General features: G+C 62.6%; 7 protein-coding genes across 7 annotated transcripts; 3 read left to right on the top strand and 4 right to left on the bottom strand.

Annotated features, from left to right (window-relative positions):
• Positions 1-16: 16 nt before the first annotated feature.
• Positions 17-2,084, bottom strand: URA3 (orotidine-5'-phosphate decarboxylase; the record flags this gene model as incomplete). Its single annotated transcript, XM_060266908.1, has 5 exons — positions 17-224; positions 247-320; positions 343-1,123; positions 1,197-1,770; positions 1,793-2,084. The coding sequence occupies 5 exons, from the start codon at positions 2,082-2,084 to the stop codon at positions 17-19; spliced, it is 1,929 nt and encodes a 642-aa protein (XP_060122891.1).
• A 42-nt stretch (positions 2,085-2,126) lies between these two features.
• MJAP1_002975 (uncharacterized protein) lies at positions 2,127-4,789 on the top strand (the record flags this gene model as incomplete). The annotated part of the gene is made up of 3 exons (XM_060266907.1): positions 2,127-2,346; positions 2,369-2,442; positions 2,465-4,789. 3 exons carry the CDS (start codon positions 2,127-2,129, stop codon positions 4,787-4,789), a joined length of 2,619 nt encoding a protein of 872 aa, XP_060122890.1.
• Positions 4,790-4,852: 63 nt separating this feature from the next.
• Positions 4,853-5,782, top strand: ARO7 (chorismate mutase; the record flags this gene model as incomplete). Its single annotated transcript, XM_060266906.1, has 4 exons — positions 4,853-5,090; positions 5,113-5,134; positions 5,157-5,699; positions 5,722-5,782. The coding sequence occupies 4 exons, from the start codon at positions 4,853-4,855 to the stop codon at positions 5,780-5,782; spliced, it is 864 nt and encodes a 287-aa protein (XP_060122889.1).
• Positions 5,783-5,808: 26 nt separating this feature from the next.
• On the bottom strand, positions 5,809-10,879 carry MJAP1_002973 (uncharacterized protein; the record flags this gene model as incomplete). The annotated part of the gene is made up of 2 exons (XM_060266905.1): positions 5,809-5,815; positions 5,862-10,879. 2 exons carry the CDS (start codon positions 10,877-10,879, stop codon positions 5,809-5,811), a joined length of 5,025 nt encoding a protein of 1,674 aa, XP_060122888.1.
• Positions 10,880-10,932: 53 nt separating this feature from the next.
• MJAP1_002972 (uncharacterized protein) lies at positions 10,933-11,284 on the top strand (the record flags this gene model as incomplete). The annotated part of the gene is made up of 4 exons (XM_060266904.1): positions 10,933-10,970; positions 10,994-11,066; positions 11,089-11,124; positions 11,147-11,284. The coding sequence occupies 4 exons, from the start codon at positions 10,933-10,935 to the stop codon at positions 11,282-11,284; spliced, it is 285 nt and encodes a 94-aa protein (XP_060122887.1).
• A 1-nt stretch (position 11,285) lies between these two features.
• IES6 (chromatin-remodeling complex subunit ies6) lies at positions 11,286-11,845 on the bottom strand (the record flags this gene model as incomplete). Its single annotated transcript, XM_060266903.1, has 3 exons — positions 11,286-11,417; positions 11,440-11,507; positions 11,557-11,845. 3 exons carry the CDS (start codon positions 11,843-11,845, stop codon positions 11,286-11,288), a joined length of 489 nt encoding a protein of 162 aa, XP_060122886.1.
• A 22-nt stretch (positions 11,846-11,867) lies between these two features.
• Positions 11,868-14,023, bottom strand: MJAP1_002970 (uncharacterized protein; the record flags this gene model as incomplete). Its single annotated transcript, XM_060266902.1, has 3 exons — positions 11,868-12,775; positions 12,798-12,953; positions 12,976-14,023. 3 exons carry the CDS (start codon positions 14,021-14,023, stop codon positions 11,868-11,870), a joined length of 2,112 nt encoding a protein of 703 aa, XP_060122885.1.
• Between the last annotated feature and the right edge of the window lie 90 nt (positions 14,024-14,113).

Genomic DNA, 14,113 nt, shown 5'->3' with positions numbered 1-14,113 from the left:
AATTTTTCAACCTCCACTACCAGTCGAGGGGCTCCTCTTTGGCTACGGAGAGTTTCTTGTCTTCCGGGGCGGCGTCGATGGCTTCCTGCTTCACCTTTGGCACACGTCCATAGCCCGCGTCGACCGTCCCGTCCCAGTACTGGACTGGGACACGCTTTACAAGGGACTTGGCGTCGACTTTGTGGTAGGACGGGCATCGCCGTGCCCTGCCGATGTAGCACAGACTAGGTCAGTAGCGCAACGTACTCGCACCGCGGCCCCACCGGCACGCAGACGACTTGGCCGAAGCCGACCATTTGCTTGTTAATGACTGTGTGAAGCTGCGTAAGTGCAAGCACGTACCTCTTTCGGGAGCCAGCTCTGGAGCGCGAGGCGCGTCTGCTCCGGCGTCTTGGTCTTGCACCACCCCAGGCGGTTCGAGATGCGGTGGACGTGCGTGTCGACGCCGATACCGACGTTGAACCCCATGCTCTGCATCTGCAAAAAGGCCATTTTGGGCCCGACACCGGGAAGCGCGCATAGTTCGTCGATCGTCTGCGGCACGTCGCCATGGTGCTGCTCTTTGAGAATGACAGCAACGCGGCGCAGGTACTCCGTCTTTCGCCGAAAGAAGCCCACCTTGGCAATACACGCCTGGATCTCGTCGTCGGAGGCGTCGAGGACAGACTGGAGATTGAGGCCGTTGGCCAGCGTCGTCTGCAGTTTGTGCACCGCGTCTGCCGTCACCGGGTCTTTGGTCTGTGAGCTGAGCATCAGGCTCACGAGCGTCGTGAACCTTAGCCGCTTCTCGCTCTCCTCCTGGCTCTCTTGCTTGCCGTCCGGCCCGATGCGGCCGCGATCCGCGCGGCGGTTCTCCTGTCCGTTCTCTTCGCACCCCATCGTGTCCACCGGGGTGATGATCTCGGCACGCTGCTTGGCCATGAGCTCGTACACGTCGCGCCAGTTGCGCGGCACTTTGACCTTGCGCACCTCGTCCTCGGTCAGCTCCATCTTGATCTTTTTAAGGGGCGACGCCTTGGACGGACTCGCGTCCGGCAGCTCGAGTGTCGCCTCCTCCTTCACGTCGGTCATCTGCTCCTCCTCGACCTTGGGCACGGTGCGCTTCGCCTTGGTGTGCAGCCCCCTCGGAGGCGTGAGCGGCACGCCGAGCCGCGTCGATCGTCGGGCTGTGTGTCAGACTTGACTCTAAGGCCTACGTACGAGCAGCGCCAATGCGCGCAAGGTACGCCTGCCAGCCCGCGTCACGGTAGCGCTGGGCCTGCTGGCGCACTTGGACGAGCGCCTCTTCGCGCTCCACGTCCTTGGCGAGCATCGCACTGTAGATCCCGCGGCCGACAATCATCACGTCGCAGCCACTGTCGTGCACGACCTGGTGGGGCGTGCGGTACTGCTGGCCCTTGCCGTCCCCGGTCACGTCGAGGCCGACGCCCGGCGTAAGGATCAAGAGGTCCTTGGCCTTTTGCGCGTCGGTCGCGCCTTCCGGGATGTGCGCGGGGTCCTCGTGCACGCGGTGCATCGCAATGAAGCCCATCACAAAGTCGCTCTCGTCCTCCATAGCCGCCTTGACGTTGGCCGTGGTGTATGCGCCGGTCGTGAGGCTGCCCTTGGTGCTCATTTCCGCGAGCAAAAGCAGGCCGCGCTGCAGCGACGTGCCAACCGATGCAAGGCCGGAAATGATACCCGGGCCGGGGATCAGGTGCGCATTCGTGAGGTGCGACCAGTGCGCAATGCGGTGCACACCGGCCGAGTACTGCAGGCTCACGGTGTTTCCTGGGTCAGTGTGGCAACGTACCGATGTCGGCAAACTTGCGGTCCTCAAAGATGAGGAACTTGTGCTTCACGCTCAGAGCAGACAGCTGCTCAATCAGGTCCCAGTCAAAGTCCTCGACAATATCAATGTGCGTCTTGACGAGCGCCACAAAAGGTCCGACCGTGTCGACAATTTCGAGGAGATCCTCCTTGCGCGTCACGTCGACGCTCACACAGAGGTTCGACTGCTTCTGGGCAATCGACTCGAGAAGCTGTTTGGCGCACGAGTTGGGGTGCTTGGCTGCGCGCGATTCGTACGTTGCCTGCGCCGCCATCGCCGTCGGAGGAAACCTGCTTAGTCATCTTGTCTGTGCGCTATGGCGGCCAACGTCAAGGTCGTGTCGCGTTTCCGCCCGGCGGCGGTACCGCAGGGGGGCACGGCGGCGGACGCCGACGTCGTGGTTGCCGTGGAAGACTTGCAGACGGTGCGGCTGCCGCGGCTTGGCGAAAGCGGCTCCTTTACGTTTGATCGCGTGTTTCCGATGGACTCGCGTCAGGTCGACGTGTTTGAGTACAGCATCAAACAGACCGTGACTGGTGCGTAGTGTCGCTTATCCAGATGTCCTGAATGGGTACAATGGCACGATTTTTGCCTACGGACAGACGGGCTCGGGAAAGACGCATACCATGATGGTACGTCTCGCGTCTCACCCAGGGACCCGACATTGCCGACGAGGAGCTGCGGGGTATCACGCCGCGCATCACGGAGCAGATCTTTGAGCGGATCGTGTCGAGCCCACCGACGCTCGAGTACCTCGTCAAGGTCTCGTACATGGAGATTTATATGGAACGCGTTCGCGACTTGCTCGTCCCCGCATTCGATAACCTCCAGGTGCACGAGGATCGCACGCGGGGCGTCTACGTTAAGGGGCTCTCGGAGTACTATGTGAGCAATGCGGACGAGGTGTTTAGTATCCTGGAGCAAGGCCAGCTGAATCGCGCGGTCGCGTCGACCAAGATGAACACGGAATCCTCGCGCTCGCACAGCATCTTCTTATTTACTATCCAGCAGCGCAACACGGAGAATGGCACGACCAAGTCGGGCTCGCTGTACCTCGTGGACCTGGCTGGCTCTGAAAAGGTCGGAAAGACAGGCGCAAGTGGACAGACGCTCGAAGAGGCGAAAAAGATCAACAAGAGTCTCAGCGCGCTCGGCATGGTGATCAATGCCCTTACTGACGGCAAGTCGTCGCACGTTCCATACCGTGACTCGAAGCTCACGCGCATCCTCCAAGAGTCGCTCGGTGGAAATTCGCGCACGACGCTCATCGTCAACTGCTCGCCAGTCGCCTACAATGCCGAAGAGACATTATCAACGCTCCGGTTCGGTGTACGCGCCAAATCGATCCAGAACAATGCACGCGTCAATGCAGAGCTGTCGCCCGAGGAACTGCGCGCACAGCTGCGCAAGGCGACCGCCCAGGCAGCGGCCCACAAACGCCTCGCGGAGGCGCTCCAGGCCGAGCTCACCGAGTGGCGGGCAGGACGGTCGGTGCCCGAGTCAAGATGGGCATCGTTCCAGCCGCGGCTACCTTCTCCGTCCAAGAACGCGTCGCCGGTCCGCAACGCGTCGCCGATGCGCGATCCCCTGCCGGACGACGATCGCGACGCGACGCTCGCGGCGTTGCGTACAGAGCTTGCTTCCGTACGCGAGCAAGAACTCGCGGCCTCGACGCGCGTACGTGCGCTCGAAACCGAGCAGAGTGCGCTGCGTCTGCAAGCCGACGAGCTGGTCTATGCGCGCGACGAGGCCATGGCACAGCGTGATGCGATCCAGGCCGACTGGGCCGCCGAGAAAGCACGCGCCAATGTGCCGACGCCAAAAGAGACGCCGACGGAAGCATCGACTGCACAGCCGGCGCCCGAGTACACAGAACGCCTGGATACGATGCTCTCGGATCTGGCACTCGAGCACCGCCCCGGCGTGGATGCGATGCTTGCGATTGTCGGTCGCCTTGAGCAGGCCAGCAGCGAAAATGCGCCGGTGCCTATGGACGACGTGCGCCGCCTGCGCGACAACATCATCCAGGAGCAGGTCGCGCTCTCTAGCCAGATGCAGTCTGCGCGTATTACCGCACAAGAGATGGTCGTCCTGCAACAGCAGAAAGCGGCGCTGGGCGACCGCTACGCTGCGCTGCAGCAGCGCTACGACCTGATTACCGACCACATTGGTGCCCTCGAGCATGGCTTGCGCCTCGGCGACGAGACGGGCGGCCAGCTCGCGTCGCTGCGCCAGCTCCTGGAAGAGCACACGACCGCCACACAGCTCAACACGAGCACCGAAGTCTCGCACCTGGAGCACCTGCTTTCCATCCGCTCCGAAGAGACCGAAGGGCTCAAAGGCACGCTCGACGATCTGCGTACCTCGCACGAAGAACAGCGCGAGGCGATGTCGCTTCTCACTGATACGCTCACGGCCCAAGGCAATGTCGATCCGGCCGTCATTCGGCGCCTGGTCGACGCGTCGACCCAAATGGAAAAGTCGCGCGAGCTGATTACGATGCGCCTGCGCGAGTATGAACGTATGAAACAGCAGCTCATGCACGGCCTCCGCGAGCGCAGCGAAAAGGTTGTGTCGATGGAGATGGCTCTCGAGGAAATGCAGGACCAGTACAACATGCTGCTCCAGAGTCTGCATCTGCGCGCCCAGCAAAAGAAGATGGGCATGCTCGAGCGCCATCTCGAGCAGCTCGCGAATGTGCAGCACCGACTCGTCGAGCAGAACACGACGCTAAAGCAGGATGTATCTGCTGCCGAAAAGAAACTTGCAGCACGCAACGAGCGCATCCAAACGCTCGAAGACGAGCTGTACACGTCGCGGAACGGGCTTCCCGAAGTCTCTGCGCTCAGCTCCGACCCTAAAGGCACATTACCGTTCGGCCGTATCGCCAAGCCCCTCCGTGGCGGCGGTCTCCCACCACCAGCTGCTGCCAACGCCGCGCCAAAGCCGACCGGCAACTGGTTCTTTACCGCCAAATAGCATTGTACAGGGCAAACGTAATTGCCGCCTCCACAGCCCCGCTTCTCCACACCACCGACCAGCATGTCGGACTCGATCAATTTTCACAATGCGAGCAGCGAGGATATTCTCTCGCTGAACAAGATCCGCGCCACGCTGCAGCGCATGGAGGACACGATCGTGTTCCGCCTTATTGAGCGCACGCAGTTTGCGCACAACAAACGCATGTACGAGGACGGCGCGTTCCCCGAGCTCAAGGACAAGGAGAACTGGAGCGGCTCGTGGCTCGCGTGGCTCCTGAAAGAGACCGAAAGTAGTCATGGTACGTCAATCTACTAATGAAGCCAAGCTCGGCCGCTGGACTGCGTATGTCGCTCTACTGACCCAGCCCCGATGAATACGCGTTCACCGACGTGAGCACGATGCCGAAGCCGATCTTGACGCCGGTCGACTACCCCGACCTCTTGCATCCCCACCACGTCAACGTGTCGAAGGACGTGCTAAAGTTCTACACGGAAGAGATTGTGCCCCGCATCACGCTGCGTGAGGGCGGTATCGACGACGACCGGCAGTACGGCTCGAGTGCGATCGGCGACGTCGAGGCGCTCAGCGCGATCAACCGCCGCATCCACTTTGGCATGTTTGTGTCCGAGAGCAAGTTCCGCGACGACCCGGCTGCGTTCATTCCCCACATCCACTCGCGCAACCGCGAGGCGCTGGCTGGCCTGATTACCAAGCCCGCTGTCGAAGCGGTGCTGCTGAAACGCGTCGCACAAAAGGCAGAGATCTACGGCCAGGACCTCGACCAGGCCGCGCCCGAGCACAACAAGGAGAAGGTACGCAAGATCCAGACGGCCGAGGTCGTGCGGCTCTATCAAGAGTTTATTATTCCCATGACCAAGGAGGTCGAGGTCGACTATCTTCTCGAGCGGTACGTTTCTTTTCTGACGCAGCCTCGACGGCCTATCGCCGGAGCAGGTGAATGCTCTGGCCTCAAAGAATGGAACGGCATAGAGGGCACGTAGACGCACCGCTCGTGCTCACCCACTTGTACAGACAGCTGCCGTGGAAGCGGTGCTTGCATGTGCGGCACGGCTTGTTCGGCAGCGTCTGGTCGGTCGGCGAGATGATCGAGTAGCAGATCGCACACTCGGCGCCTTCGTAGCCCTGGAACTTGGCCTCGGCGCTCTTCTTGAAGAGCATGAGCGCATCGAGGATCAGACCATTCTTGCCACTGAGCATCTGCTGCACGGCCAAAAGCCACGCACGCCACTGCGCCTCACTGACGCCGACGCGCTTAATGTCGCGGATCTCGACGCCGTGCAAGGGAAAGTCGCTGGGGAGACGCACGCCGATCTCCATCGGGTGCTCGTCCACAGTGTATGTCGCCACGACCTCGTTCGACGAGAGAATCTTGATTGCCATCGCCTCGTCCTGCAGACGCGAAAGCGCTGTAGGATCGCGCAGGTGGCTCAGCTCGCGCTCGGCCAGGAGCGGCGTGCAGAACTTGGTCGTGAGGTGGCTCACCTGCAACGACAGCTGGCGGTCGCGCACCGACAGGAACCAGTCGCGCACCTGCGTCGGGAGGTGGATCAGCGCACGGTAGTACACATGCGCCGCAAGCACCTGCGCCGAGATGGGGTTCGTCGGCGACAGCTCTTCGAGAAGCACGTCGTCAATTGCGTAGCGGGTCATATCCAGCGGCTTGATCGCACGCTCGTTGCGCGGAGCACCACCGAGCACCGCAAAGATGCTCGGCAGCAGCAGCGAGCCGGTGAGCGAGTGCTGCTCGAGTGCCGCGGCGTATACCGATTTCAGCGCAAGCGACGCCTCAGTAAAGTGCTCAAAGATGGCGAGCCACTGCAAAAAGAAGGAAAAGAGGCCATAGTACGACTTGCTTTCATCCCACACGGCGCTCGTGATGGGCGCGTAACGCGTGAGCGAGTGCACAAACGACGCATCGAGAGGCTGGGGGGCTTGATCGGGCGCCACCGCAAGCTCGATAACTTGCTCGCGCACCGTCTCGCGCGTCTGCACCGTGTAGAGACGGAACGCGGCAAACTGCAGAGGAAGCGCAGTCGTCGTGCTCTGGATCATGTAGGCCAGCGCCGCCTGGTCCTGTGCGAAGATTTTCGGCGGGAGGTCACTGGCAAGTCGCGCAAGCTTTTCATAAACTGCGCAGCGGACCGGCGCGTTCACGATGATCGACTCGGTCGAAAGGTCTGCCGTGGGGTCGGGATGCGACAGCATCTTGCCGATCTGTAAAAAGAGATCGTGCAAGGCCTTGTCAATTGCCTCTTTGTGCGACGCAAGCGCAGCAGCGACGTGCTCGGACTCCAGCGAGAGCAGCACCTCGTACAGACTCAGCGTCGTGTGGATCGCGGGCCAGCCAGCAACGGTGGCCGAGATGTCGGCCGCGGCTAGGTTTTCCTCGACCAGGTCGAACATCATTTCGATCGGGCGGCCGGCCACGCCTTGGAGGACCGGCGCGAGCTCGGCACAGACAGGAGGGAGGAGGGCAAACACGTCGTCGTCGATATCCTCCTCAGACTTGAGCCAGTTTTGCACCGCCTGCATTGCATGCACCGCACGCTGCATCGGAATGAGCGGCAGGCCGAGCTCGGGCGGCGGAGCTGCACACCTGAGGAGCGTCAGCAGCGATACGCCTTCAGTATTCGCACGGCTCGGCGGCGTACCGCCAAGCGACGCGCCGAGTTCGTTGCGTACGCGATCGTGCGCCTTGGTGTCGGCCGCAAAGCGCGTCGCCAGCAGCAGTGCGCCACGGTACGCATCCGGCGTCGCTTTGGCACTCACGAGCCGGATCCATGGCTCCACTTCGGTCGGCGATGCAGAGCTCAGTGAAAAGATGCCAGAAAAGAGGCGCGCGAGAATGCGCGAAAAGATGTGCGGCGCATCCTTGCCCTGCTTCCACACATCGCACACGATCGTGGTGAGTGTATCAAACGGTGCATCGGCAGCGACCGCCTTGGCAGCGTCGACGTGCCATGTCTCGGGCAGCTCGGACGCGGTAGATGCTAGAAGGCGGGTTAGCGTATGCGCAATGCGCACCAGCTGCTGGCGCGCCGGGCCTTCCCAGTCGTGGCCTTCAGGGTAACATCCGCCCTCACAGCGGTCCTCGACCTCGTCCTGGTCCGGGTTTTCCGAAAGTACGTAGGCAGCGAGGCTGCTGGAGCCCTGCAGAGCGTCTTCGATCGTGATCGCGGCATAGATGAGATGCGGGAGCGCGTAGGCAATGTGCTCGGCCAGGCCACGCTCGTGCTCAAGCGCCGCAAGGTACGCATGCAGCACTGATGCAAGGCCAAACCAGTCAGGGTTGCCGTGCAGCGGGTTGACCGGTATGAGCGGATCCAGGATATGGTACTCGGCCATGGGCGTGTCAAGCGCAAGCAGCAGCGCTGCATCCAGCTGCGACTTGTCCGGAAGGACCTGCAAAATCGGCACACCGTCGCCCGGCAGCGTACGAGCGGCCGCAAAGACGGCCGATGCAGGGACATCGCCTTTGAGGATCGCCGCACGCAGCGCACTGACTGCGTAGGCATCCAGCGGTTGCGAGGCGGCCGAAGCGACCGCATTCCACAGGTCGCGTGCCTGGGCCACATTGTGAAGGTAGCCGGCCGCATACACGGCCGGGAGCGCGCGCTGCAGCGCAGGCTCCGAGCAGAAGCGGGCCGTGCGCTCTTCCGGCGCGTATGCGTGCCATTGACCGAGTGCGGCGGCCCATGCATCGTCGGCGCTGCGCTGGACGTGTGTAGCCGCTGCCGCAAGTACCGCGTCCTCGGCGTCGCCAAGCAGCGCAGGCGGCGCACCCAGCAGGCCAGCCGCGACGTCGCGAGGGGGCTCGTTCTCGGCGAGGTACGCCTTGAGCGAGGCCTGCCACGGCGCAAGCATTGCAACATCGGGCAGCGGCGTGTGCTGTCCGATGCGCAGGAGCAGCGGAAGGCTCGAAAAGTGCGGCGGCATGCTCTGCTCGAGCACTGCGGTCCAGATATCGTGGACATCAGAAGTGCCTTGGCCGAGCGTCATGTACGCCTCGTAGAATGCCGCGGCATCAGCCGGGGCGGCGGCCTGTGCGGCATGCGTCGTAGCGACCTTGTGCAGCGCGTCCTTGGCCTCGTGTGCGCCCTGACCAAGTGGCGAGGAGAGGACATTCGAGAGGACCGGCAGTGCGGCCATCGAGCATGCCGCACCAGCGCACAGCAGCAAGATCAGACGGCTGCCAAGCGCAACTATGCGCTCTGCCAGCGTGGGCAGCGGCGGATTGCGTGCATTGGCGGCGTCGAGCGCAGCAGTGAGCGCATTGCCCATCGCCTCGGCAGCGTCGAGGCTGGTCCGGGTCGCCTCCTCATCCGCATGATCAAACTCGGCGTCCAGGTCGCGACGCGCATGCGCAAGCGTGCCATCGAGCACCGACTGGCCATCCACCTCGGTATCGAGCTTGACGAGGCACCGGCCCCACTCGCGCGCCGTCTTTTTGCAGAAGCGCGCCGGTATACGCGGCACGTCGGTAGCGCGCCCAATCACCATCTCGTCCCACACCACCGAGAGCAGCTCGGTGGTAAGTGCAACGGCGCTTTGCTTCTCTTCGTCGTCGCCGGTGCGCAGGATGCGCATCGCGAGGAACGCAATGCACTCGCACACCATCGAGGCGTACGCGTCCCAGCCAAGGGGATCGATCGAGCCGGTGCTCTGCACAAGCACGTGTGCGAGCGCGACGAGTGGGCGCAGGACCTCGGCCGCCGCCTCGGTCGTCGGCGGAAGCACCGAAGGCGGCACGGTCGACAGGAACACGAGCACAGCCGGGAAGCAGACCCGTGGCGCCTGTACGCCGGCGAGTTGCGCCCATGTGAGAAAGTCGGAGAAGGGATCCTCGTCTTCCTCGTCCTCGTCCTCTTCCCACGCATCCGGGCGGCGACGCAAGAGCGGCAGGAGCGCTGCGAGCATGTCCGTGAGCACAGCAACGTTGCGCTCGGCCCAGGCACCGCTAAAGGCATGGGCCATGATCGTATCGAGGTGCTCGTCGACGAGCTTTGGCATACGCGCATTAAGCAGCGCAAGGAGCGCCCAAGCGCGCTGGCGGACGAGTGGCGCATCATTTCCAAGCATGGTGCTCTCCTCCATCGACGTGCGCGTCTGCAGCGAGGTCCAGAGCGTGGGCGACTCGGCGAACGACTCGAGCTCCGTCTCATCGAGCTCCGGCGCGGTTTGAATCAGGGTGATTAGAGCGCCGAGGCCGCCTGCAACGAGGCGTGCGTCGAGCTCGTCGGCGCTTTCGTCGACATTCGTCTCGTCGCGGCTCTTGGCGTCGAGGTGCGGCTCGTTGGACGTCGAGAGTTGCAGCGATGCGGTCGAGTGCGCGAGTGCGACCGACGCCGACTCAGTCAAGAGGATCGGGCGCAGGTGGTCAAGGAGCGTCGTGGTATATTCATTGAGAGGCACACGCGGCGGCTGCTCGCTGCCCTCCCACGACACCGAGTCCTTCCAGAGCTGGAGGGCGAGGCGCGCGACGGAGCGGGTCGTATCATGCGCAAGTACCGCCCAGAATCCGAGAATCGGCTCGATATTGTGTGCGCCAGTCAGCTCTTCGCGCACATCGGGGAGCTGGAGGAGCTCCTTGTGCACCTGCAGCGTGAGGTAGCGCAGGCGCTGCGACGGCGACAGTGCCAGGCGGGGAAAGAGGTGCACCCAGCACGGAATCATGATGAGGAGCGCACTGCTGCGCTCCTCGTCGCTGAGCACTTCCTGCTCGTCGACCGGCTTGCCCTGGATCCAGGCGAGGAGCGATTCGAGTGTGCGCACGCGCGTCACGATATCCTTCTTGAGCGCTTTGCGCAGCAGTACTACCAGGTCCGCCGGCAGCAGGCTCGCGAGGCCCATCGAGTCCAGCGGAAACGGCGGGGGCTGCGGCGGCTTCGGCGGCGGAACGTAGCTCTTCGTTTTGAGCGCCTGGCGTTCTTTTTTGGACAATTTCTTGCCGCTTTTTTGCGTCGGCGGTGGCGCATCACCACCGCCATGCTTGGCGGCGGCCTTGGCGGCCTGCTTCTTGCGTGTGGCTGCGGACGCGGACGACTTGCCCCGCGTACCTTTCCCCATGGTGGCAAGGGACTAGCTTAGTCATCCACTTCTTCCTTCACGCACGGTGCAGGATGGCGGGCCCTAACATGGAGGTGTTTCGCTTCGGCTTGTAGGTCGTTTGTGCTAATGCAGCTATCTCTTGTTTCCTCTGGGATTCATGATCTACTTTGGTGACCCCGCGTGGTACGACAAGCATGTGCGGCCGGTACGTATTTTCTCTGACCCAGATCCGCGACCGCTTTACGCCCCCCGAGACCGAATTCGTACGCATCTTTACTCACCCAGCGGCATCCACGGACGACAGAGGAGCTGCGCGAGTCGTTACACAAACCGAGTGCGCCGGCCAAGTCGATTATCAACGAGGTGCCGGTGGCGGCGCGGATGGCCAACTGGCGCGCGACGGACAAGGAACGGTTAATCTAGTCTACATAAGCTGCGAAGCATTTCCACGCAGGGCAAGGTACGAGTTGTCCACACCCGGTGCGAATCCTTTGATAATTTCGTAGATCTCGGCACTGTGATACCGCATGCGCGTCTTGGGATCGGTATAGTTGCCCTGTGTGAGTCAAGCGACGTACCACCAGGCCTGTCACGTCGCAGTAGTGCTTGGCAGGCAGCAAGCTCGGCGGTGCCTCGACCGAAGTGTCTGGGTCAGCAGGGCGACATACAAGTCGGCACGCCACGCGGCGGCCTACTCGGCTCCGCTGCATCCTCCGCGGGCGACGAGGGCGCCTCGGTAGACTCAGGGGCCGATCCGGTGTCCGCGGCGGTCTTGCGGCGCTTCGGCTCGTTCTTCTTTTTGGTCTTGTCCAGGAGGCCGAGGCGCTGGAGGTGCGCGTCGCGGTCCTGGTTCAAGATCTGCTTCAGCGACTTGTTCCGGCGGTTGGTCGTAGCACTCGTACGGTCCACGTACGTGCGCGACTTGAACGGCTTCGGCGCGTCATACACCGACAGCGCCTCGGCGGGGCTCAGCGCATCGCTCATGGTGGATCACGTGGATGTGGAGCTACAGTCCGATGGCCGCGCTAAGGATCACCGGGCGATGGTCCGAGCGCGCGCCGAGGAGCTCGACCTCGGCGTCGTCTATGGAGCGGTATTCGAGCACCGTGATGTGGCCCGTGCCACCTGCCTCGACCGTCTCATCGCGACCAGTGACGGCATGGAGCCATTGCAGCGGGGCATGCACGAGACTCCTCCTGGAAGCATCGGTGTAGTTCGCCGGGTCGTCGTCGATCGTACGACTCTGATGCGCGTAGTCGCTGTGCCGCCGCGAAAAGACGGAGCGGCGCTTGTTTCGTGGCGCAAAACCGTTGGAGCGGTATAAAACGCGGTCGCACCACGACGGCACGCGCTTTTTTGCGCTGGAGTCGTACGTCGCACCAGAGTGCAAAGAGCTCGCGGCCGAGGTGCGCCGCCGCAGGTTGGTCTGCTTCATGACCGAGGCCAGCTTGGAATCCATGGGCTTCTCAGTCGTGCCTTCGGCCAGATTTGACAAAGAGCCGTGTTGGCGCAGGGCCTGCGTCGCTTCTTCCATGATCGACGAGCTCTCGGAGACATTCGAGAGCGAGTCCTGCGACGTGCTACGGCCGAGTGTCGCCGTGTTTTCCTTGTGCGCCTTCTTCCCCTCCTTTGGCGAGCGGCCGAGCATGCGCTTCCACACAGAGCGCTGCGCGCGCGGCGAGTCAAACGACTCCTCGACCGATGCGCGGCCGTCAGACACACCCTCGTGGTGCAGTTGCGCACGTAAAATGTCAAACTTGTACGTGGGCGGGAATCGGATCGGTGCCTCGTCAAATCCCTGGAAGATCCGGCCCTCACGCATCGCCTTTCGCAGCTGGTCAAACGCCAACGCGTGGTCGTACGACTTGTTTTGGATGAGCCAATCGGCGTGCTTTCGCGTGATATCGACGCGGACTGGGTCAGAAGAGAGACATACAGTTTAGGTCGCCGCACCAGAATACGTGGTCAAATTTCTCCGTAATGTCTTCGAGTTTGTTCCGGGGGTCGTCAGGGGGGAGGAATGTGTCCACACGTAGCTCGTTTTGGATGCGAGTCACATTATCGAAGCGTGCTCCAAGCTTGTTTGCGTGCGCTGGGTTAGCTGTGCGACATACCTGCGAGGTGGGCATTGACAAAGAGGAGGCGGAGCGTGCCAAAGTGGATGCTGATTCCCACGCCGCCTTTATTGCCCATGCGGCCAGCAAGGAGGCCGCTTTTGACCATGTTGGAGCTTGCGCCATGCACCAGGTCGCGGCACGGCCGCCAGACGTACACGGCCGAGTAGCAACCCATCATCCGCTCTTTGATTACCAATTCATAGGGGCCGAGGCGCCGAGGGGGATTGCGGAGGACCGGCGGAGACAGCGGCTCGCTATTCACGCTGGATACCTGCGACTCGGCGCTGGGTGTAACATTGCCCGAGCTGGAGCGCATCCCCGCGCGGTCCATCATCTGGCCCACGGACGGCGCGGAGTCCACGGTGCGCATGTCCAGGTCCATCTCCCGGTTTTGCATAGGCGAGCTGACCGGCGAGGCAATCGGCGTGGGGTTCTTGGCACGGCAGTACCAGTCCTCGCAAATCTTACTCCAGCCGCGCCCGCCCTTGGGCTCCGAGAAACCAGCCTCGGACCGAGGCGACTGGGGACTTTCGCTGTCGTCGGGTATGTCGTCAATATGCACCATGAGTGGAGGCCGCTGGACCTTGCGCCGCTGCGAGAGGCCCCCGGAAAGCGAGTTGAGAGACTCCTTGGAGTTGGCGTTGCGCAGCTCGCGATCTAGCTCGGGCGAAGTAGGCATCGTTGGTGTCGTGTCGCTCCGCTTGTGCTCGCCGCTGCGCAGATCGCGCGCCGCGCGCACGCGCCCCAGCGTCATGCTCCCAATCTCACCCGCGGTATGCAGCGTTGTGGTGAGCTGACCGCCCTCGCCCCACGGGCATTCCTGACACGCAATCACGACCATGTGATAGGGGTGCTGGTTGTCCATCGGCAGCGGAGGCGGCATACCTTCTTCGCGCGGCGGTACTTCCTCCGGCCGATACACATCGCAGTGACCCAGGAGGATCTCGAGGTCACCTTTCGGAATTGTGCCGTGCATATTCCATGTCATGATGCGCACTTTGAGGTTTGGGTGCTGTTCCTCGTCGAGGTTGGTCCGAGCCAACATCGAGCTGAGTTTGTGCCCAGCAGCCGTAAAAAAGTGGCTGGTCGAGTGGGAGCCATGCTCGCCACTCGCGCCGCCCCCTACTTCGCTGGG

The sequence above is a fragment of the Malassezia japonica genome, chromosome 5 (genome assembly GCF_029542785.1).
Source record: "Malassezia japonica chromosome 5, complete sequence".
Taxonomy (NCBI): Eukaryota; Fungi; Basidiomycota; class Malasseziomycetes; order Malasseziales; family Malasseziaceae; genus Malassezia; species Malassezia japonica.
The sequence above is the reverse complement of the archived record's forward strand: the minus strand, read 5'-3'. Positions and strand labels throughout refer to the sequence as shown.